The sequence below is a fragment of the Zalophus californianus genome, chromosome 5, assembly GCF_009762305.2.
Source record: "Zalophus californianus isolate mZalCal1 chromosome 5, mZalCal1.pri.v2, whole genome shotgun sequence".
In the NCBI taxonomy this organism is placed as follows: Eukaryota; Metazoa; Chordata; class Mammalia; order Carnivora; family Otariidae; genus Zalophus; species Zalophus californianus.
In genome coordinates, this window is record NC_045599.1 from 11,595,477 (window position 1) to 11,620,519 (window position 25,043).

The 25,043-nt window shown below is 40.9% G+C and overlaps 1 protein-coding gene across 1 annotated transcript in view; it reads left to right on the forward strand.

Moving 5' to 3' along the window:
- Positions 1–25,043, forward strand: part of LVRN (laeverin) — a 67,498-nt gene that overhangs the window by 38,125 nt on the left and 4,330 nt on the right. The window contains exons 7-19 of the mRNA XM_027604342.2: positions 2,957–3,100; positions 3,630–3,695; positions 3,807–3,872; positions 4,121–4,293; positions 6,365–6,441; positions 6,789–6,928; positions 8,956–9,011; positions 11,564–11,717; positions 13,356–13,450; positions 15,469–15,576; positions 16,645–16,812; positions 17,034–17,171; positions 23,043–23,118. Of these exons, the coding sequence (XP_027460143.2) occupies positions 2,957–3,100; positions 3,630–3,695; positions 3,807–3,872; positions 4,121–4,293; positions 6,365–6,441; positions 6,789–6,928; positions 8,956–9,011; positions 11,564–11,717; positions 13,356–13,450; positions 15,469–15,576; positions 16,645–16,812; positions 17,034–17,171; positions 23,043–23,118 (1,461 nt within the window). The remainder of the gene's footprint in view (positions 1–2,956; positions 3,101–3,629; positions 3,696–3,806; positions 3,873–4,120; positions 4,294–6,364; positions 6,442–6,788; positions 6,929–8,955; positions 9,012–11,563; positions 11,718–13,355; positions 13,451–15,468; positions 15,577–16,644; positions 16,813–17,033; positions 17,172–23,042; positions 23,119–25,043) is intronic.

The following is a 25,043-nucleotide window of genomic DNA, read 5'->3' on the forward strand; positions in this document are numbered from 1 at the left end:
AGTTGAACACCTCTGAGCTTTAGTTTCTCATTTGTAAAGTTTCATGCAGTCATTCAACGCATTGTTATCTACTACATAACATCATGACAACTACTATTTACCAAGTGCTCATGTGTTTATAGAGTATTGTTTACATTATCTGATTCAATACTGAAACAACTCTAAAGAAATAATGATGATGATGATAAGTAATTGCAAGTGGCTAAACCTTCTTGAACAGGTCCTATTTGCCAGGTGCTGTGCTAAGACCTTTATGTAAATTAATTTAGTCCTGAAAATAATCCAACGAGGACAATGTTGTTTCCTCCATTTCTAGATGGAGAAACCGAGTTTCAGAGAGCTAGAGTTGGTTTCCTTTTACGAGTAACACAAGTCTAAAGAGGGTAAGGTAGGATTCATACCCAGGCGGCTCAACTCCAAAGCCTGTGTGTGTGTGTTTGTTTGTTTTTTAAGATTTTATTTGTTTATTTGTCAGAGAGAGAGAGAGAGACAGCACAAGCAGGGGGAGTGGGAGAGGGAGAAGCAGACTCCCCGCTGAGCAGGGAACCCAATGCAGGACTCCATCCCAGGACCCCAGCATCATGACCTGAGCTGAAGGCAGATGCTTAACCGACTGAGCCACCCAGGTGCCCCAAAGTCTGTGCTTTTAACCACAGTGAGATATTCCATGTAAATTTATTATAATAAATACTGCTATATTTCTTAGGATAATAATAGAGTTAATAGGAGGAGATCTTTCTAGACTCTTGCAGCTTGTAGGAAGAAAGTAATGGTAGGTATACCGACTCAGTTTCCCCAATCACTGCATTCAGTGGCCAAATATGATTTTTTAAAAGGCTAACATAATTTTGTGTAAGTGTTTCCCTCCAGCAGGATTGGAACAGGCTGGGACAAGAGTCACCTTATGGGAGGCCCAGAGGAGAAAGATTTGGGGATGTTGAGGAAAAGGTGTTTGCCCCATTCATCACAGTTAACTTGTGTGATGAGAGAGATACCAAGAAGATGATAGAAGATCTTACACCAGGCAGACAGAAGACAGACTATCCATTCTGAGGGGGAGGGAGGGAATTCACAAAATATGCAAAAGGCTATACATAAAGGTGTTTGTTAAGATATTGTTTAAAACAGTAAAAAGCTGGAAGCAATTTAAATGTCTAGCTAATAGGGAAATGATGAAGTCAGTTATGGTTCATTGACTCAGTGGGCCATTCTGCAACTAGGCATTTATTTGTTTTAATGTTTTGCTTTTACAGAAGCGTTATTTGCCCTACTTTGGGAAGAAGGAAGTCATATGTGATTTGACCACACTGTGATCCTCACTATTAAGTTTTGGCTTGTTTCCTTCCAGATTATGCATGTTTCATTTATAATGCAGTAGCCATTTTTAGGGATAGTTATGAAGATGAGGTAACAGAATTTGTAAATGAATGTCATAATAATTAAGCAGGACAAAAGTTTTTACATCCATGTGAATAAATAAATACATACGGAAAGAGATTGGAAAGAACAGTACTGACATTCTAATGGTGACTATCTTGGAGTATAGGATTATGGGTCCTTTTTATTTCCTCTGTTTCCCACGCTGTACTTCGAGGACACGTGGGTCAACTGTGAGACACTCTTAAGAATGCTTGAGTGTTAAACTAATAAAACCTATACTGAATGAGTAAGATCAGACTCACACAAATGTCTCCTCTAACTCCTAGCTACTGAAAGCGGGATTGGCATGCTAGCAACATCAGCATCATTGGGTAATTGATTAGAAATACAGACCCCAACCCAGACCAACTGCATTCACATACGAAGCAATCAAATCCCCAGGGGATCCTTATTCCCATTAAAGTTTGAGACATATTGCTCTAAATGACAGGCTGTCTCATTTCTGGAAGAGCTGAGTTTGACAGTAGCCTAATCAATGGGGTTAATAAGTTGAAAATAATATGCTAAGAGGGGAGGGTTGTTTGGAACGTTGGCCAGTGGAAGTGGGCAGAATTTGAAGGAGTCAACCACCGCGAGGGAGGTGAGGCTGCTTGGGGATTATGAGGGGGCTCGCCCACCTCTGCAGGGTGGGAGCCAGCTATCTGTGCCGTTTCTTTGCCACTGTCCTTTCTTTGGCTCTGCCATGTCCCACATCTCTTTGGTTGTACGTTGCTCTTTCTTCTATCTTTCCTTCGAAAAAGAAATGGCCCTTGTCCTCTGTCTGAGAGAGGTCTAGTTTTCTGTACTTACTCGAATATAATAAATTGCCTTCTCATAATGCATGATCTAGAAACTGTAGTATCCAGCCCATGGATTTATTTCCAATTACAAGTTATGACATCATCATCGAATTTGTAAATCTGGCGCGTTTTGGTCTGTAAATGTTCACTGAAGAGAGGCTGACCCATTTTAAGGGGTTACGAATAAAATTACCAGTACAATTCTAGAGGATTAAAACCACCTAGAGATGCTATTCCCTGGAGGGTCTTGTCTGTGTGATTAGCGACCTCCTTTGGGGAAATGTAGATAGCTCTCTTGGAAAACATGTTGACTTCTGTAATGGGGTTTTTAAAAATGGAAATAAAAAGGGTATTAAATAGGAAGGAAAGTATCTTAGAGTTTTGTTACTCAAGGAATCCTGACTTATTTGGCATATGGCAGCTCGCAGAGCACATCTGAATGAATTTTTCCCCTCTTCAGTGTCAGTTTTTGAAAGTATTTTTTTAAATTTTATTTTATTATGTTATGTTAATCACCATATATTACATCATTAATTTTTGATGTAGTGTTCCATGATTCATGGTTTGCGTGTAACACCCTGTGCTCCATTCAATACGTGCCCTCTTCAATACCCATCACCAGGCTAACCATCCCCCCACCCCCCTCTGAAAGTAGTTTTTGAAAGTATTTTGAAAGTATGAATTTTGTGCTTCTGTGACACCGAAGAAGTTAATGTTGCTCAATCTTTTCCTTTTAGAATGAGATCTTTTTTTCTAACATTTTACATAATGTCCTCAGTGAAGATCACGCCCTGGTGTCTAGAGCTGTGTCCTTGAAGGTGGAAAATTTCACAGAAACCAGTGAAATAAATGAGCTCTTTGACTTATTTACTTACAACAAGGTAAAATCACTTCTATATTTCCTTTTGTTTTGCACTCTTGCAGTAAGGTACATAAAATGGATTCTAAGAATAATAGACTAATATATACTATACAAACTTTGATGCAAATAATCGTAATTTTATTTAGCAGATGGGTTTCAGAAAATGTGGTTAAATCTATCATCATCTAGCAAATATTATTCAAGTCCATATTAGGTGCTCAGTACCATCCAACTTTATAAAAACACTGAGGCAACTTGCTACTTTTAAGGTGAACCCTTCTGTTTGGTAGAAATTTATCCTTAACATGTAAATATCTCAGCTTAAAATATTTTGTGTATCCTGAATTTTTATATGAAGAACATTTGTTCACCTTTTACCTGTTAGTGACAGTCTACTATTTTATCAGCATATTGGGGGATAACCCAAACATTCAACTGAAGTATGCAATACGATCGGGAGAAAACCCCAGAATATTGCTTATCAAAATAGAATGTATCAGTATTTATATACTGAATTTGCTCAAACAATGGACTGTTTCTTGTCTTAGGGAGCATCTTTGGCCCGAATGCTTTCTAGCTTCCTGAATGAGAATTTATTTCTCAGTGCGCTCAAGGTGAGTTTACAAAATTGTTACCTAGAAGGCAGGAAACATAAATTGTTTTGGGCATGTTATTTATTTTAACCTTAACTTTTCCATTCTTTTTAACTTCTCTATTTTTTACAGTCATATTTGAAGACATTTTCTTACTCAAATGCTGAGCAAGATGATTTATGGAGGCATTTTCAAATGGTAATTGTCCTACTTCCTGAAATGTGTGTTCAATGAATGAGTGAGTGAGTGAGTGAGTGAATGAACGAAGGAAGCATTCACATAGAGAGTTGAGCAGAGTTCTGAATTTGGCCCCAAATATCACCCACTGAGGATTACTGTATAAATGAAGAATAGAATAGCCAGCCATGTAGTTTCTTTTGGGAGATTGCTACCTGAAAAGATTTTGATGGTAAATATCTGCTCTTGTGATGATTTTTTAAAAACAGGTCATCGATGACCAGAATAAAATTCTTTTGCCAGCGACAGTAAAAAGCATAATGGACAGTTGGACCCGCCAGAGTGGTTTTCCAGTTATCACCTTAAATGTATCCACTGGTGCCATCAAACAAGAGCCATTTTATCTTGGAAAGGTTAAAAATGAGACTCTCCTAGCCCACAAGTAGGTATATTTGCTCCTCTGCCTTCACCTTCCTTGGGGTTGAGCTCCGATCAAATGGAAAGCAGCCTGCGGGTGAGGAAGCATAACACCGGGCTGAGTACCACTCTTCTGCAGTGGGCCTCTGGGATGGCATCGTTGTGCTCTGTGAGGGGTGTTCCTGGGGTGCTAGGATGAGGTGGAACCCCTGATGTCCTGAGCGAGGCCAGAGACTTGCATCGGGGGATTCAAGGCAGTGCCCCACCCCCGGCATTTAGCGTGACGCCAGCAACCAAAACTGTGAGGGTTATGTATCCTCCCTGTCCCTCAGACAGAAGTAATGAATTACTCAGGATTCTGGGTGAGAGGCAGTCAAATAGAACCCTGCATGGCCTCATGTTAAGTAAGAGAAAAGGGGATCCGGCTGCAAGGTCGTCTTATTTTCCCCCTAGAAATGGAACTGAATGGTCCCTGGTCCTTGAGGAATAGTTCCGCGCATGTCCGCACGTGCACGTATGTGTGTATTGATAGCCACGCCTATACTTCTAGAATTATGGCCTTTAGATTCCCTTATACCTGGGTTTAAATATCAACCTCACCAAAATTCAAACCTTCGGTAAGTCTCATATAAAATCTCTGAGTTTTAGTGCCTTATCTGTAAAGCAAATGCAGCAACGTCTATCCCAGGGGATTGTTGTCAAAAGGAAATGAAAAACTGAGTATAAAGCTAGTGTTCATCAATTCCTCTCTCCTTCCCTTCCCTTTCTTAACTTGTCAGACGATGTTCAAGTGTTTTGGATAACGTTCTGTTGTCCACATCTCACTGTGGTTAAGTATCAGTGTAAATGAGGGAGTAATTTTCCAAATACTATCACCCAAATATGGAGGTCATCCTGCCCTTTCTTTAAAACCCCAGGGAAGAAAAACAGAACTGAATGTCCCTACTCAGTCTGCTTTTCTGTGACTTTTTTTAAGTTTTTATTTTAATTCCAGTTAGTTAACATCCAGTGTTCTGTTAGTTTCCAGTGTATGATGTAATGATTCAACACTTGCATACATCACCATGTGCTCATCACAATTCCATAACTTTTGAGAAGATGTGTGCCTTAGCTATTAGATCAACACAGACCCTCATTCAAAGTCTTTGAGAAACCAGACTTGTGAGCATTTGAGCAAGATTGCAAGTCCTGTCCAAACCCCAAGGAAGTGTGACTCTTCAGATGACTAATGTCCTCCTGTGGTCATCTCCTTCCTCCAGGTCACGTCCACCAACGTGAGAAGAATGTCGGCATTCAGTAAATATGAATAATCTGGCTGATCCGTGCTGAACGCTTTTCAGATGGGGAGAAAGCTTGAGGCAGAAAAGCATTTTAAAATGTTTGTCAAGCTTTTTCTTCTGAAATTACTCTTTGCCTCTCTTGGCACGGATGGGTTTGGGTCTGTCTGCAGCATTTGGACAACCCCTGAGTGAGGCCAAGTGGCTATAATTTAATATAAACAGGTCTCGAGAGTTTCAGATACAGGAAGGAAGGAAGGAAGGAAGGAAGGAAGGAAGGAAGATAGATTGAAAGAAACAAAAATTGAAAGAAACATAAGGAAGGAAGGAAAGAAAGAAAGAAAGAGAAAAAGATAGATTCAGATACAAGATTGTCTTAGTAGCTACCTTAAGTTGTAAGAAAAAGTAAAGAGGAAGACAGACTAATACAGAACAAACAAACGGCCAAAGAAAAAACAGCTTATAAAAACAACAGTGAAGAGCCCCTGGGTGGCTCAGTTGGTTAAGGTCGTGATCCCAGGGTCCTGGGATCGAGTCCACATCGGGATCCCTGCTCAACGGGGAGCCTACTTCTCTCTCTGCCCCTCACCCCACTCTTGTGCTCTTTCTCTCCCTCTCTCTTTCTCTTTCAAATAAATAAATAAAATCTTTAAAAAAGAAAAAACAACAGTGAATAATCCCAAGAGCAAACCCTTGCCTATCCAGAGGGCATGACCAAAGAATTTGAGTCCTGTCATTTTATCATCTCAGTTAATATGGGCTCAGAGTTTATATCTTATGTATGAAAATTAACTGAATTTTTGGTTTCTTCCTAATAAGTGACACATGGATTGTACCTATTCTTTGGATTAAAAATGGAATTACACAGTCTCTAGTCTGGCTAGATAAAAGCAGCAGTAAGTAAGATTTATAAAATATCTTCACATATATGCATGAATATATATTACACACATATATAAAGGCAGAGAATAAAATGTTGAAACATATAGCCTTTGAAAAGCTATCTTGCTTAAAACTAAAATATTACTTAACATAGAGGGCTTTAAAGAAGTTTCAAATCAAAAGCCATTATATGTGAAAAAAATACAATTATATGGTAAGATCAGTATATATTTTAGAATTCCTCTACTTCTTGTTGGATGCATTGGGTTTATTGTTGAGGATTAAGAAGATATAGTATAAGCATATACTGGAAAATTTTTTTAGATGTACCATTTCACGTTTTCCCCATATCCCTTTGTAGAAATATTCCCTGAAATGCAAGTTTCAGCTTATGATCACGACTGGGTGATTCTAAATTTGAATATGACTGGATATTACAGAGTTAACTATGATACATTAGGTTGGAAGAAGCTAAATCAACAGCTTGAAAAAGATCCTAAGGTAAGGTTGCTTTTTATATGTATTATTAAATGTCATTAATAATGCACTCTTAAGTCTTGTAGAGTCAAGCTTTCATAAACCCCTGGTGAGAAGAGACTCTGTCCTCACTGCCTTCTCTAACCCCAAGCCATACTGGATTTTTTCCCTCATTCTTAGAAAGGGCAGATTTAGGTTCAATGTATTGGGCTTTTGAACATTAATATCATTTTTTTTCAGCCATTTTACCTTTCTAGGTAAAAATCAGAATACATTTTCCAATTAACCATTAGTTTTGTGATCTCAGACAAGTTACTTAAATGTTCTGTTTCCATCTCTTCACTTTAAATGGGATCAATACAGCTTTGTTACTTATCATGAGGACTAGAGACAATGTAGGTAAACATATGCTTACGGTTTCTAAGCCCTTAATGGGTACCCAGTCTATGCTAGAAAGTGTTAATTTAAAAAAAAAAATTTATATTCTTCCTCTCCCTCAGAGAATTTAGTTTACAAATATCAATAGACTCTAGTACCACTTTACCACCAAACATAAGTCATTCTCCCTTATGTAAATATTAAAATGTTGGCTAGCTCTGGTCAGTCAGATTTTGATTGGTTGAATTAAACCAAATCTCCATTGGTGGAGATGGATGCTGGTGTTAGAGTCTCTAGAGTTGGCTCTGCCCCCAAACCACGGGCAGTTAGTTCACTGAGAGACCATTCTTCAAGCTAGAGCGTTGAGCTAAAAGATGTCTTTGGTGTCTCTGTCTTCGAGAGTTCTCTGAAACACGCAGCAACCTCTCTAGCAGAAGACGACCTTCAGTGTATTGGTCCGGAGCTTGGCTTCTGCATCTGGTAGACTTGTGTTCATGCCTCGGTTTTCCCATCTGTCTAATGATGTTTTAATAGACCAATATTAAATAAAGAATTGTGAAGATTAGTAAGGTGATACGTGTATCATGTTTAACAGAGGTGGGACACAGTTCCCTACCAGAACATGTTCAGTAATTTAAAAAAATGTATTAGGAGGCTTTTGAATAAGGCTCCAAAATCCACACATCACAACATTTTATTTTCGAATCTTTTTCAGAGTAGCTACCCTCTTATTGGTTTCTAAGGGCACTGTAAGCCATGCAAGCAAGGGCATGCCATTCTAGCAATGATTTCTGGAAACCATTGTAGACTTACTTATTGAAAAACTGAGGTCAATTATGTCTACTACATAATTGGGGAGCAAATAAAACAGCGTGTCTGTTATTAATATTAATTTTGAAAATGGAAGTGTTATTACTGCCAGAAAAGAAATGAGACCAAGGAAAGGTTGAAGTCTGGCTTGCTGAGAAGCTCAAAGCGAGTGTTGTGAAGATGGATTTTCTGGGACAAAACCCATGAAAATGCGTGAGGTGTTGAAGGAAGGGGATAGCAGGCTCTGGGCCCCTGAGGCCCCTCTAGCTGAAAGAGAGTCCTGTGGCCTGTCCATGCCAAGGGGCTCAAGCCCAACCTTAAGCAATTGGGTTGGGAATGGACCCCTGACTTTCTGTGATTCCAAGTGCTCTGTTGGTGGCATTGGGTCAAATTAGTAAAATCTTGACAAGATGGACACCACTCAGAGGACATCAGTATTACCAAAATAGTGCTAAATAATACATACTTAAGGCTTCTTGTGCCAAAAATTCTCCTGACAGCTATTTGGACTGTGTAATACAATTGAACATACACTCTCTATCCTGGCGAGCCTTTTAAACATGGCTTCCCGTTTTTGTTTTCACCATGCCATGTTTTTCAGGGAGTTTTTTGGCAAAACTCTCTGCCAGATGAAAGACTTGTGATTGATGTCTGGAGGGATCATTTATCAAAAGCAGATGTATAATAAATAAATCATGGGGACTATCCTCAGTGATCACCATTTCTCTGTGCGTGAGACAATCCACGTAAAAGGGCTTTGTAAGCGACTCTGATTTTGAAACACTGTTATGATTTTGCAAAATTATTTTATGGCTAAGAAATGTTCTCATTTTTTCCTGCCCAAATTTGGATCTAATTTGCAGGCTATTCCTGTTATCCACAGGCTGCAGCTGATTGACGATGCCTTTTCCTTGTCTAAGTGAGTATGTTGTCTTCACTGCTGGCTTTTAAGTGTACCTTGAGAATGTAATAAAACCTTACAGCCTCATCACCGTGCAGTGAAATTGCTTCTTCAGTATAGACAGGGCCCAACTTATTCAGATTAGGATCAAGTTCCATGGGTACAGTGGAATTTTAGAACACAGAAGTTGCTGGGATGGACATCACTGTGGATATACTTTGAGGGCATTGGGCTAAGTGAAGGAAGCCAGTCACAAAAAGATAAATACTATATGATTCCACTTATATGAATTCCTTGGAGTAGTCAGAATCCTAGGGACAAAAGGGAAGGGTGGTTGCCGGGGGCAGGTGGGGGGGAGATTAGGGGAGTTAGTGTTTAATGGGGCCCAAGTTTCAGTTTTACAAGATGAAAATGTAAGTCGGCATTTTAAAAGGAACCCCTTTAAAGGAGAAGTTTTAAAAAGGATGCAGTAGAGAAGATGTACCTAGGAAAACGTTATCGTGTTTAAATGTTTGGAGGATTATCACAGAAAGTATTAGAATTTTTATTTTTTAAATTTCCATCGGGAAGAAAAACTCAGGGGAAAATACAAGTGATTTGGGCTTGCATCTGTAAAGGCTGTTAAATATCAAAAGGGACACATTTAGGAAGGTTGTAGATGCGTTCATATTTTCCTGTGATATTGTAAGTTAAGGAAATAGCTGACATATCAAAAAAAATAGACTATCACTTGAGATTTTGGAGTGATTTTTTTACCCTAGGCTGATGGCTATAGGTGTAATTTTAATGAGATATGGCCTATGTTTTAGTGTACTACAGAAATATAGATTTTATTTCTATTACACTTATTCAGTACATTTGTTCATCCAGATAAATTCGTATGTGTCCAAAATTTAAATTTTCAGACAATAAAATTAAGGAGTCTATATAATCAATTCTCCAGTGTGTTCTCTCTCTCTGGCCTGTTCTATTTCTTGAACGAATGTCTGTTTATTTTATCCTTCATTTCTCCACCCCTTTTCCCTCTATGACCTGCAGCACATTTCCTCGCCCACGGCTTTGCTGAAACCCCTCTCTAGGAGCACCATGACTCTGAGACTGTTGACGATATCCTTCGGGAAACTTCTCTTGGTTTCTGGAGACCCTGAGACACAAAGCTGGTTCTCCCCTTGTGTCTGATTTTTCTCCCTGCTCCCTTCACACCAATCATGGTTCTGTCATTTTCTTTTCTCTTTCCTCGGGACGGCTCATGCATTCTTATGGTTTTAGAGATCATTTTATTATGGGCACGTACAGCGCCCAGCAGATACCGGCTACTCAGTAAAGCTTTGTGGAGGGATATGTTCGTGACTTCTAAGTCTACACCTCTACCTGTCCCCTCCTGCCTTCTGCATATCCTGTGATCGTTTAAACTCCAGACCTTACACAGTGGACTTTCTTTCTGTCTCTGAATTGCTCCTGCTATCAATTTCTCTCTCAGAGTGCCGTGATTCTTCCCATCACCCAAACTGGAGACATCCTTGACTCTCTCTCTCTCTCTCTCTCCATCTGCCATTTGCCAACTGTCTTATCTCTTCTTTCTTGAGGATGTCCTTTGGATTCTCCCCTTACTGACCACCTTCACTGCTTCCGTGCTAAGCCAAGCACACCTCCTCTTTTACTTAGCCTGTTATGTCAGCTTCCAGCCTTCAGTTCCTTTAAATTCCATTCTGTCTTCTTCAGCACAGTGGCTATAAAATTTTTCAGCATCTACATCGTGATGTCACCCCGTGTTGTGTAAATACCTTCCTCCTCCATGTAAACTCCTCATCCTGACATTCAAGGCCCATTACAGTGTTGATCCACCTTATTTCCCAGCTTCCACCTCTCAGTTCCACACTGAAGAAATCCTGCACCTCGGTTGCTTGGTCTGCTCATCACACAGATTCCCGCTTTACCTTCTTTGTCATAAGCAGCCTTCTTCTTTCTCTGTCTCTGTTTCCATCTTATCCAGCCTTCACTGCCCTTCTCACTTTCCTCCTCCCAGGAGGCCTTCCCTGACTTTTCCATCACACGCATGGGTTTTCCTTCTTTGCTGCTTTTATTATATTCATTGCCTTTTCTCGGACTCATTAACAGCTTCTTATGCCTAAGTCTCAGCTTCTCCCTGAAAGAATAAGATCCCCAACGGTAGGCAGGAGTTGTGTCCTACACACTAGTTTGTGTTCCTGTGAGTATCTGGCAGAGCATTAGATAATGACTTCTAATCAATACTTGTTGAATGGAAATTATAATCTCATAAGAATGCGTACGAAATGCACAAATATTCTTTTGCCCGCTGAGCAGTCCAAGAGTTGGCCTGCATTTTCCTCTAGTCTCCAAAAATTGGGGCACTTGAATGTACCAAATTGTAGTGGAGGGTCTGTCAGCATTGCTTGGCTCCTACCTTATCAAGGAGCTGGGACCTCTATCTTCCTGATTTCACATACTTTATTAAAGTCAGGCGTCGAAGCATGGGACATGTATGGAAAGTGTGCAAATTATTTAGCGAGTGGAGGTTTTTTGAGTGTGTATTTTTTTGAACCAAACAGACACAGTTATATTGAGATTGAAACAGCCCTTGATTTAACCAAGTACCTTGCTGAAGAAGATGAAATCATAGTATGGTACGCGGTCTTGGTGAACCTGGTAACCAAGGATCTTGTTTTTGATGCGAACAGCTATGATATGTACCCATTATTAAAGGTAATTTCCTTCTTTGTTGTGTGGTTTAAAAAAAGTCCTCTCTCCCCCTTTCTGTAACTAGACAGCATCTGTGAAACATCTCTTGCCCCAAGTCATAGTCTATGAGTTCCAAATATGTATTCATTTTCTTGGGAATGGCTGGTTACTCTTAGTCATACTTTAGTCATAGACCTGGTCTAGGAGATGAGTATGAGAGAAGTTTGGAAAGGCCTCTAGTTCTTGGTGAAGTGACAGTGTTCCCTAAGAACCCAGAAGTGGATGGAAATGGTATGCCTTTTCTCTGATAGCAACTATTCTCCTAAAAGATTGTTAGTCAAACAGAAAGATTTTTAAGAACCCTACATTCATCATTGAAATACTCTGAACTACAGGACTAGCACTTCACCGGAGAGGCATGTTCCAGAAAAAGTAAACATTTTAAAGCTGCTTTTGCTGCTGGCAAGTGAGAGAGGAAAATGGGAATTCATCAAACAATGACCACACCATCACAACTGAAACAGTAGAAAAGGAGAAAACTTCCATTATTAGATCTTAAACAGTGATCATAAGAAAGATGGCTCAGGGCAAACCAAAGCAACAGTTAGGGAGCAGCCCTTTGGAGAGTTAGGGACCAGAAACAAACCAGAAGGTGGGCCAGAAGAACATTCCAAGCAAGCTTCTGGGGCAGTTGGAAGGCGAGATCACAAATACCTCACAGGTCCAGACTTTCTTTCCTCTGCTGTCCAAAGAGCTGGTGGAAACATCCTTGCATGTGGGGATGGTGACCCAGGAAAGAAGGCACTTAACTGTGGGATCAAGGTGGCTCCTTGATAAACTCTGACACCTGGTTCTGGGTAAAGAAGTAAAAACTAGGATTTGTTTTTATTTATTTTTTATTTGAGAGAGAGAGAGAGAGCACAAGCAGGGAGGGGGTAGAGGGAGAGGGAGAGGGAAAAGCAGGTTCCCTGCTGAGTGTGGAGCCTGATGTGGGGCTCGATCCCAGGACCCTGAGATCATGACCTGAGCTGAAGGCAGAGGCTTAACCAGTTGAGCCACCCAGGCGCCCTAGGATTTGTTTTTAATGAACGTCAACGAATAACATCTACTTCGTTCTTAGGGATGTATTGTAAATGGATAACTTTCATAACCTTGCTATTCACCAGCTGAGAGCTCAATTGAAGAAATTTTTTTTCAGACTCAAGGCTTAAAATTGTCCAAAGCATAAATCAGTTGTCCCAATTTTTCTTGGAGGTGTGGATATGAACCATGGGGATGTTATGGTAGAAATTTTAATGGTTTTAAAATTTTATGTTTCTTTCTCTATTTTGAACACACCTGAAAATGTTCCAGGTGATGTGAAATGGTAATAAGAGCTAAGATTTACCGAGTTCCTACATTCTGCAGTGCCTATTCACATATGTAATATTGTTTTGTCCTCACCAAACTGTAATATTAGTATTCTTGGCATCCATTGTACCAATGAGGAACCTGAATGTAGAGAGGCTACAAAATCAACCAGTTACACGTTTAGTAACAAAGACAACTTCTCAGGAGATACCTGTCACTCCTCTATTCCTGTCTTTTCAGAGAAAGGGAAATACAGTGCAAATTCAGTGCTGTGAGCCATAGCTAACTGTAGGTTTTCCTTATTGTTTATAGAAGTATCTGTTAAAGAGACTTATCTCGATATGGAATATGTATTCAACTGTCATTCGTGAAAACGTGGCAGTGTTACAAGACGACTATTTAGCCCTGTAAGTATTTTTTGATTTTTCTGTATTGAAGATGTATATTCAATTTATGTTCAATTCAGTTTATAATTGAATAAAATGATTCATCTTAAGAGACAGGCTTCCAGATGTATATTAGGAAGACCTTGATACCTATGATTTAACTGGGAGATTTTGTATGCTCCTTGAGACCAGCGTCTTTGGGATGGGTAAGCTACACGTTCCCCAGTAGGAAATAGTAGTTTGGGATCTTAATTTACCTGCAAAGTACACGCATGGACACACAGGAATCTATAGCTCTGTATTCTCAAATCTTAGGCCACTGGTTGAGACTGTGAGTGTGTCCTACCATTGGTGAAGGGTTGTACTGATTAAAACCAGCCTATACCAATGAGTTGGAAGGCATGGGGAGGCCACAAGAGAAAAAAAGTCCTTTCTGTATGTTATTGGTGACAGAAATTCTGCCATTCGTTACACAAGTATGATGAGAGATGTTGCCTGAAATATTTTAGTCATTTGTGTGTGAGCATGAGCAAGTATTGCGAATGATTTCCATATTATTGGTTTGGTGAGGGCCGTAAGCATGTTGTCATGATGGTCTGGGAAGGGGGTAAAAGGTAAAATAAGGCTGCAGTATCCCCAGCCTCCTGTGACTCAAGATTTGTAGGGGGAGAGGGGAGACATGAGGGGAGCTTCTAGATTTAGGGAGGGAATTTGTTATCTACAGCGGAACAGGGATTATGTTTACAGCTCTAATCAGTATCAGGCTGAAATCAATCAGACCAAGCAAGAAATACAAAATAGACAAAATGGAATTATTCTCTCTCAAGGGTATCCTTCCAAGAGGGGAGATAGTTCCTTGCTAGGGCAGGCAACTGGAAGGACATGGGGTTGACTAGACACACAGACGGGAGATGGTGAGGACTGGCAGGATAGTCAGCGGGCAGACGAGTTGGGTGCGTGAACCGGAGGGCAAAAGTGTGCTCACTCGGGCACCACAGGTGTTAGCCAGCCATAATCCTTGGCTCTCCTAAATTGGACTCAAGTGACCTGCTTTTTTGTAGCTTCCTGGGGCCAGTTGTCTTCCGAGTAAACTTGGAGAGTTGTGTACTCATAGAAAACCCCGTCTTGCTGTGTCCAACTTGGGATGGGGAAGGAGAGGGAGGGAGCGGGTAAATGAATGCTCAGAACTGTCTTTCAGAGGCCCTCCACCCTTGGACATTCGACTTCTCCTTATCGGAAGGTCAGGCCAGGCTGAGGTTGCAAATGGAGGGTGAAGCAACCCTGATTTGGCTTTTGCATTTTCTGGAAACTTAGGGCCAGTTTGAGTTCCTTTACCTCCGAATCCAAGTCAGAGAGAGTCGGGAGTATGGAGAGGCACACCTCCAGGCATCGCTTCTCTGGACTGATTACTGTTCTTCAACGTATTCTTTTGAACTTAACTTTGTTCGGAACAATAATGTGTAGCGCTGCTCAGCTGTCAAAACAAAACAAAACAAAAATCTCTCTTATTTATCTGGACACGAACATAAAGAGCCAAATAGAGCAGAGGAAGAAACAGAAGTTCCAGCAAGGGAAAGCACAAAAGAGAAAGAAACCTTTCCCTCTCCTTTCCGTGTGTAGAGAAAGGAACTTCATTTTTGAGGGTATTAGATCAAATACTCTCAAGTCTTTTTTCTTTCTATCCATAAGGCAATTATTGTAAGAAAGGGAGGAAAAATAAATTGGTAACAGATGTGGAGTGTGTGTACTCCCTCGTGTGTTTGAGGGAGATGAAGAATGGCAGTAATTTATTTCCGACTTTCAAAAAATACCAGTCTTAGGAGTTTATTTGGTGCCTGAGAGCCTCTCAGCAAATATTTCTCTGAGCCTTAAATAAGTTTGCCATCCACAAAGGCTATTTTTTCACAAACTCCGATGTTATTGGAAGGATATTTTAAAACACCCATCCTCTCATGAAACACATGTACTTGGAGTAGGAAAAAAACTAAATGTAGTAAATGTAGCAAAACAAAATGTTTTTCTTTGTGCTTTCCTTTAAGAGTAGCCCTGGAAAAACTTTTTGAAACTGCATGCTGGTTGGGCCTTGAAGACTGTCTTCAGCTGTCAAGAGAACTCTTCAAAAACTGGGTGAACCATCCAGAGAATGAGTAAGACTCATATTGGATTGCCCTTGGTTCAGTCCTGTTTCAACACCAATAATTTCTCTACCTTTTCGATGTTCTCATTCTGGGAGTGATTGTTTTGTTTTTGCTTGGGTAGTCTGTCTCCTATTTTTTTCAAATACCCCTCCCCCTTTTTTTTCTTTTGCATTGTCTACCGTAGGTCTGGGTATGACAGTGGATTCGAATTTATGCAGTGAGTTGTCACCCTGGGCTGCTAATTTTCAGTGTGTCCCCTAATAAGCACTTGTGCGTATCTTTTTTTTTTTTTTAAGATTTTATTTATTTATTTGAGAGAGAGAGAGCACAAGATGGGGGAGGGTCAGAAAGAGAAGCAGACTCCCCACTGAACAGGGAGCCCAAGGCGGGGCTCGATCCTGGGACTCCCGGATCATGACCTGAGCCGAAGGCAGTCACCCAACCAACTGAGCTACCTAGGCGTCCCATTTGTGCGTACCTTGAGTCTGATTTCGGTTGTTCCTCGATGGCTTATTATTGTGATTTATACGTAAGTGTGTCCAAAGAGCTCATTCTCTATGAGTTTGCATTCCCGCTGAGAGCTGAGACGAAGACTATCTTTCTGGTTTTACTGTGTTACATCTAATGAATCACCTCAGGTGGACTCTCAAGAAATGTGATCGTAAGACATGAGATAAGGAGTGCCTGGCTGGCTCGCTCGGTAGAGCGTCTGACTCTTGATCTCAGGGTCATGAGTTCGAGCCCCACATTGGGTGTGGAGATTACTTTAAAAAATATATATATATATATATATATATATATGAGCCCAAGCTGAATTATCAGTGTATGTTGATTGAACTATTATAATTTCCTTCTTTCTTGTAACTCCTTAGTTTCTAAATGAATCTGATGTTCTTGTCTCATGATATTAATGCTAATGACAGTTTCCACAGGTGGCTTTCTCGATCCCTACTTTTGATCATTACATCTGAGACCTCAACATTTTTTTTCTAGGTACATCCTTCTAAAAATATAACATCTAAATAAACATATCACGTAACTACTATGAGAAATATCACTGCATGTTCTACCTTACAGAATACCTTCTCCGATTAAAAGTGTAATTTTATGCTATGGCGTCGCCTTGGGAAGTGAGGAAGAGTGGGACTTTCTGTTAAATATGTACACTAATAAAACAAAGGAAGAAGAAAGGATTCAACTCACTTATGCAATGAGCTGCAGTAAAGACCCATGGATACTTAACAGGTAATTACGGTCAACTTATCTTTGGAGTTCCTGGCGGAGGAATGCAATTAATATACCGAAGGGAGAAAAATAGAACATGGGCTGCTATAGGAACGCAAAGAATACCTGTTTGTGCCCTCCTGACTTAGCACCATATGGGATTTTAAGTCCACTTGTTGAAATTTGCTCTTTCTATTGGATAATGTTTGCGCATTTATTTTCTGCAAATGCATTTTTTGCAGATATATGGAGTATGCCATTACTGCATCGCCTTTCGCTTTTAATGAAACAAATATCGTTGAGGTTGTGGCAGCATCTGAAGTGGGCCGGTACATTGCAAAGGACTTTCTAGTCAACAACTGGCAAGCTGTGAGTGAAAGGTAAGAAGGAAATGCAAGATTGGTCATTGGGTTGGTGCTAGACGCTCAACCTTAGTCTGACTAGGTCACAAAAGTCCTTTGCACGGACCAGAGAAGTGATGATTTTTCTTGCATTTAGTCTCATTTGTGGAAGAGAAGGTCACTTACCCTCAGTTTTGGCTTTCTGTATGAAAATGGGTTTGCCTGGGATTATACCTACCTCAGTCTCCTGGCTTTGCCCACTAAGAAGTTTGTCATCAGAGACACAGAGTAGAACAAATCATCGTTTTTTTTGTTTTTGTTTTTGTTTTTTTGGTGTGAGCGCACACCAACCATTCGTTTATTTTGGGAGGTAGATCACTGTATTTCAAGAAACAACAATGTTCATGACTGTTGCTGTTGCTTGTGTCTTATTTGTCAGATTCCCTTTATGTAGCTGGGTTCCATATTCTCGAACTTTCCATATTTCTTACCTTTTAAGATTAAATCTGCTTGCTTCGTAGCCCCCTGTTGGGTAAAATGTACATTGACATGCAAAAATCAGACAGCATGCCCTTGATGGCCGGTCTTTCTAGCACATGACTTAATCATACATTCCTGAAAGCCTAGAATAAGGCGTCCTACAAATACTCACATCTGCTAGAGTTAGCAGATACTTAGCAGATCCAAACACCTGTAAAGTCAGAAGATACCTTTCATAGATAAGTTTATTCTTTTGGAACAGAAAGTATATTTAGAATATAAATGTTTAAGAATGTGAATATGGGGGGTTCCTGGGTGGCTCGGTCGGTTAAGCATCCGACTGTTGGTTTTGGCTCAGGACATGATCTCAGGGTCGTGAGATCAAGCCCTGAGTCCCTGAGCGTGGAGCCTGCTTAAGATTCTCTCTCTCCCTCTCTCTCTCCATGCACTGCAGCACCCCCATCTCTAAAAAAAAAAAATATGAATATGGCTCTCCTACAAAACAAAATCCTGCAGAGTTTTTCTTCTGTAAATGTTTATTGAACTCCTTTAAACACCAAAAAAAATGTGCTTTTAAATCAGAAATTTACAACATGTAGCTAAAAGCTTGTTTGCATAGTACCATTTTCCTGGCTCATCGCAGAACACTCTTATTGAGAAAATTGACCTTATGTCCACTATTAAATTATCTATCATTCTAAGTTCATTGCCTCTGGCAGCCTCATGAATTCCTTAAATCTCCTCGGATTCTGAAGACCTTGGGGGTAAATGGTATCTTCCATTTTTGCTTAAGTTGTTAAAGATAATGCCCTCCTTCCTAGGTCCCACTGGGAACTGGGGAGCTAGGATTGAAATGAAAATTATTGACATTGGTCCCCTTGGTCCCTGAGGTTTCAGAAATTCCAGCCCCACAGGGTTGTCTCTTTGTTTCTGTTCTCTCTCCCCGGAGTTTGTCACAGAAGCCCCGTCCCCGCGTGCCCCCTCTAGGTCTGGCTCTGCCTGGCCCAGGAGGCCATCTGTCCTTCTGCTGTGGGCATTCACTTCAGCTATTGTTCTTGACTGTTTCCTTCCCGAGGAGCAGTTGTGGAATTAGAACGCTGAGAGCACAGCTCCTTTAAGAACTGTGTGATGATTTGCCTGAGGGCCCAATGGTGGTCTCCTCTGTTCCTTCCTATGCACTGCTGGGCCCTGAGGAAGACAGAACTTCACGATTTTGAGCCAGCCTTAGTATTTAGCAGCGCCTGGCACCTGGTACGTCCTTCTAAGTGCTGAGGATCGTACTTACTGTCGTTGGGGCTCAAAGTGACATGGTGAGCCCAGGCACAACATTAGAAATCTCCTAGAGTGGTTCAGTCACCTCAAGGCTCTCAAGCCCACCTACCCCCTTAAAAATCAGAATCCACCAAAATAGGGCGGGAAATCTGCACCTTTCACCGGCTCCCTCGGTGATGCTGGCATGGTTTAACATGAAACCAGCTGACCCCTGATTAAAAAAATCGTCTAAGGCTGCACTGCTCAATATGATAGCCACCAGTTAATCCATGCATCTTTAAATTTAAATTTGAACTGACTAAAATTAAAGAAAATTTAAAATCCAGCTCCACCGTTGCACGAATCCTGTTGTAAGAGCATGAAGTGACCAACAGCTACCATGCTGGACCGCTCGGGTACAGAACATTGCCATCACTGCCGAGTTCAGCTGGACAGCATGCTCACAGGGGTAAACCAGCCCCTTGATTCATTTTTCATCCCCTCTTCCTCTAGCACACACAGCACATGTGCTGAGAAAACCCCCCAAAATGGCTTTGAGCAACTCATGGGAAAGATCGCTCTCAATTTAAGTGACTTGGAGTGTGTTTTAAATTTATTCCTCAGAAGAACCGTTTTTTTCTGTGTTTAGAGAACAGGAACACGTTGGTAACACTCTCTGGAAAGTCCATTGTGTGGCGATTTATTTACATCTGATTTTAACCAAAGGGCCGAGAAGTGATGGGTGGCAATTTATTTCAATGATGTACGTACTATATTAAATGGATGGAATGCCCCACTTTTTTTTTTAACTCTAAATGGGTCTTTTGAACCTCAAGAAGCTCCTAGAATTATAGGACACCTCAGTGGCTCAGTGGATTAAGTGTCTGCCTTCAGCTCAGGTCATGATCTCGGGGTCCTGGGATCGAGTCCTGCATCGGGCTCCCTGCTCAGTGGGGGGGTCTGCTTCTCCCTCTCCCTGCTGCTCCTCCCCACTCATGCTCTGTCTCTCTCTCTCTCAAATAAATAAATAAAAATCTTAAAAAATAAAGAAGCTCCTAGAACTGTAAATATATGAGCTTTTAACCATGACTTGAATATTTTAATCCCTTATCAACAAGATGTCATGCTCATAAAATTGATGCCTATTTATAGCAAATTCATCTCAGTTCACTCCTCTCACACATTCTGCTACAAAAAGTCTTTCAGACTCAAATAGTTTGCTTTCTATATCTAATACATTTTTTATTTACTTTTTACTCATTTATTTAATAGTAATTGTAATATTGATCAGTCTTGCTGAATTGTGCAAATGATTCTGTTTGAATGAACAATGATAATATTTATAGATTGTTAGGAAATAAAAGTGCAAGTTAATAATCAAAATGTTATACACCCTAAAAATGGCTCAAAAATGCTTACTTAATTCTTTGTACATCAGAACATTTAAGTCATCACTTATTTAAACAGTTATGTTTAACATGAAGACTAGCATGTTACCAGTCTTCCTATGATAATAAAGACAACATAAAGGATCAATGCACAAATGTCTCTGACAAATTAAATTTTACATTAATTATGTGAAAAAGACTTATTCTGAACTTCCTGAAATGTGACTGATTCCTAGCAAGTTAGCTGCGAAATTCGTGTTTCTCTGGTATGTTTCACTGAGCATTGTTCATGGAATACGAAAGACAGTAGCCTGATCAGCTTGGGAACCGTCTGTGTTAACCTCCACTTTTTGCAAATTCACAGTATATGCTAGCATCGTAAAGACCCCAAGAAGCCCCATAGAAGAAAATCTAGAGTTTTCCATACCTTTTTCCTACATCTTACAGCTGTAATCCTGCTACTTACCGTCTGTGTCATGTAAACAGAATGTCATTTTGCCAGGAGATCCGTTTTTCTGGGAGAGAAACTGACGAGAAACTGAATTCTCCAGCACTCCCCTCTGGAATGCAACTAGAACAACAACTGTTTATTGTTTGCCTGTTAGTTAACAAGTTGGTCTTGGTTTCCTCTTATATAAAATGAAAGGCATCCTATTTGATCAATTCCGAGGTTCTTTCTCGTAATAAACAGTTATCATCTTTCCATGCCAAGGTCCAGGTAGTTTAAGCTCTTGTCAAGGATATAAGGTGATGAGGTTGTGCTACCTGAGAAATGCGGTAGAGGAGAGCCAGAGAAAATTTGGGGACTGAAAGAGAAGAATAGGATTTGAGTGGGATTTGAACAAACAGTGGGGGGAAAAAAATGACCTTCTGCATGGACCAGAGGACGCCAACAAATGCCCGGGGGCAGGACTGAGCATCTGACTTGGGACCGGTCACAGTAGGTGGCTGGAACTCGGGGCTCTGGAACGGAGGAGACGGGGCTGGTCAAGTGTTAGAGCTGAGGGCTCTGGCCAGCAACACTTCGGGCCCCACATACTTCCCAGGAAGCCTGATCTGAAACTGTATTTGGGAATACTTGTATTGAGGCAAACAACTTCCATTTGGTCCTGCCCCTCACTCCTGTGTCCGGAGCATTGCACTGGTTGCTGTGGGGTATTTGAGTCCATTGTTGGGCCAAAGATGATCTTTTGAGTCCCGATCCCAGTGAGGAAAACTCCACTGACCATAAAGACATCTTGCAGGTTAGGGAAAGATGCGTCTGGCCCTGCAGCTGTGGATGGGTCTCATGGAAGAATGTGTGGTTAGAGATGAAGCAATAGGACTTGTATGAGTTGTTACTGTAGGCAGTAGAAATGGTGTTTGTGCCCTATCATCCTGGCCAGGTGCTTTTGGGTTTTGGTTTTGTTTTTTTAAGATTTTATTTATTTATTTGTCAGAGGGAGAGAGAGAGCACGCACGAACAGGGGGCGCGGCAGGCAGAGGGAGAAGCGGGGAGCCTGATGCGGGGCTTGATCCCAGGACCCTGGATCATGATCTGAGCTGAAGGCAGATGCCCACCCGACTGAGCCACCTGGGTGTCCCCTGCTTTTGGCTTTCTTAAAACCATGTAGGCTTCACAGCCTCCAGGAAAACCCTAGTTTTATTTGAATATAGAATACAAAGTATGATCAGTTTCCTGACCTAAAATGAATCTTACCCCCTTCTTTTTCACCAAAGCCTTGATTTCGTCTTCAAATGTTGTTACACTGGCTAAGCATGAAAGCTTGCACACGTTCCTGCTTCCTTACTGTTGGGTTTCATAATGGGGAGCACACAGCTGAACGGAGAAATAGGAGCTCAAGCAAACGGAGAACAGTCAGGTGTTACAGAGAGGTTCTTTTACCTTGAAGTATTATACCAACATTAACTCTTGCAATTTTTAATTTCAAGTATACTTTTTTAAAGTAAGTCAATCATGTGTATTAACTATCTACCGTAGATAGAACAGAATGGTAGTTGAACCCTTTCTTGTTGGGTCCAAAACATTAACCCTATTTTAATTTTCTTTCTTCTTTAATGCATCCCAAAGTCTTTATTTACCTTTTTAACCACAGCAAGGCTTCGGACAGGTATGTATCTGTTGTTTCTCCATAACAATGTTTCATGGTTTTTTTTCTGGATGATCCTTGTTGGACATTCAAGGACTCGAAACTAGAGGGGAAGTTTCAATCTCGGTGCCTGTTTGAAGGCGAGAAAGTGGAGCCAGAGTACTTAGCCCTTCGGTAATCACCAACATGTGGAGAATCTTCAAAGACATGGATCCTCTCTCCAAAAAGTATATACAAATACAAAATTTTAAATAAGCTTTCAGGGTAGGTTAGGCAGAGTTTCTGAAACTGATCCCATATTAATTACTGTTTTTTAAGGAGCATAATTTGCATATTTACTTACCCCTTTTAAATTGTCTTAATTTGAGGTACATGACATCTGTTTTAACCACCTCATTTAAAAAGATAAAAATGGTTGAGGTTTTTAAGAAGAGCTTTTTATATTTAAGTAAAGCTTCCAGAACTATGTGGACCCAAATTGATATTTACCTATGAATATTTCCTTAGTGCTGATAAAATCTTCTTTATAATAGATTTCCTATGAAATGATGAAGCTAAGCTAGTTCATGCATGTTGTTGCTTAGATTTGGGACGGAGGAATCAATAGGGGCTGTGAACTCAGCATCTTACCTGCTCTATAAAATACAGCTTTATCTTGCAAAACATTTTCCACCTCTGATTAGCATCTTGTTGCTTTGTAGGTACGGAACACAATCGCTGGTTAGTCTCATGTATATAATAGGGAGAACCATAAGTACAGACTTGCAGATCACAGAGGTAAGTACTTTAGATATCCTGAATTATAATGACAATTTAGAAGCCATTTTTCACATAATCTGGAGCTGCTAAAATTGAAAACGACAGGCTTATTGGAATAACTGTATTCCGTGCCTCCGTTGGGGTTATTTTCACTGTGTGCAGGAAATGGCTTTCCATCTTGCTCCTGAAATAGAGACCATTCTTGCTGGTAGAGGGTTGGACGCCATCCTTGCTCACCTCACTTGACTGCAGTGCCCTCTGGCTAGGACTCTTGGCCCCGGGCTGCTCTTCTGGGCATCCCGGCCCTCAGTCCTTGCCCTGCTGTCAAAGCTTCAGGAACTCATCAAGTGATGAGAAGACATTTTTACTCTTTTCGTTATAACCTGGCCCCTGCCTGCCTCTCTGGCTTCATTTTTTGCCTGCCTCACCACCGAGTGTAGGAGACGCTCCCCAACACTTTGCCTCCAGTGATGCTGTACCATTTACAGATTTTCTTTAATTATCATGTTGCTTCACATTTTCCAGATTTTGGAAATGCCCTGCCTTCTGATTTGGGTGACTTCACCCTGCCTGTCCTTGGCTGGATGATTCCCAGTTATCCTTTAAGACCCTGCTCAACCACCTAGACTAGGAATTTTTTAATTAACTGATTTACACGCTCTCCTCCTGCATGCTCTTCAGTTATCCTATGAATACCTGTATCATAGCACTAACCACCTTATACTATTATTGGTGTGTAAATGGGTCTGCTCCCTGAGGCCCTAAGAAGCTCCCCGAGGAGGGAGACCACATTTTTGTCAGACCTGTATTCTAGAACCTAGAAGGGGTCTGGCTATTTCTTTTTCTTCTTTTAAGATTTTAAAGTAATCTCTCCACCTAGAGTGGGGTTCGAACTCACAGACCCGAGATCAAGAGTCGCACGCTCTACCCACTGAACGCGCCAGGCGACCTGGAGCTTGCCATTTCTAGCCTCTGCTTCCTCCTCGGCTTAATGTCTTCTTAGGCAGGCTTTCTCCACAAGAGGCAAACGGAGCCCCAGGCTTCTGTTATCCTTAGCCCTCTCAGTTGTAGGAGGAGGAGTCCTTGCTCACCCAACTTCAAGTTCCAGCCCTGTGGAATGACTCTGGTTGGTCCTACTTTGGGTCCGCATACCCCGGTCGGTGACTATGGCCTGGTGTAGGGGGTGGGGGGTGAAATACTCCAGTGGCTCAGCCTGGGTCATGTGCCTGCATTTGGAGCCAGCCCCACCCAAACCACAGGCACTGCGTTAGGGGAGCAGTAGTTCTGGAAAGAAAAGGGGATCCCGTATCCAGAAAGTAAACTAAGGGGCCAAAGCAAATATCTATCAAACACACGCACAAACACACACACATACAATAAAACAAGGGTAATATATAATACAACCTCTATACACCTAGTAGCCTAGGTAAAATTAGAAAGATTTACTATACCAAACACCGGCAAAGAGGTAAGGCAACTGGAACTCTCTTTTTCTGCCAGCGAGAAGGTAACATGTACAACTACTTTGGAAAACAGGCGGTCTTTTAAAATGTTACTTAGACACGTATGACCTAGCAGTTCCATTCTTAGGTTTTTACTCAGGAGGAATTAAAACCCATATCCACACAAAGCCTTGTTACATAAATGTTCACGGCAGCATTATTCACGTTAGCCAAGAACTGGAAACTATCCACACATCCAGGAGTAGGTGCCTAGATAAGGAAAATGTAATATATCCACACCGGGGAATACTATCCTGCAATAAAAAAAAAAAAAATAAGTTCGTGTAACATCATGGATACATCATCTCAAGATGATTATGCTGAGTTAGAAACAAAAAAAACCAGACACATTCTGGGAAATGCAAATATAATCTGTCGTGACAAAAGGCAGATCCGTGGTTGCCTGGGGTGGAGGGAGAGCTCGATTGCAGAGCGCCTGAA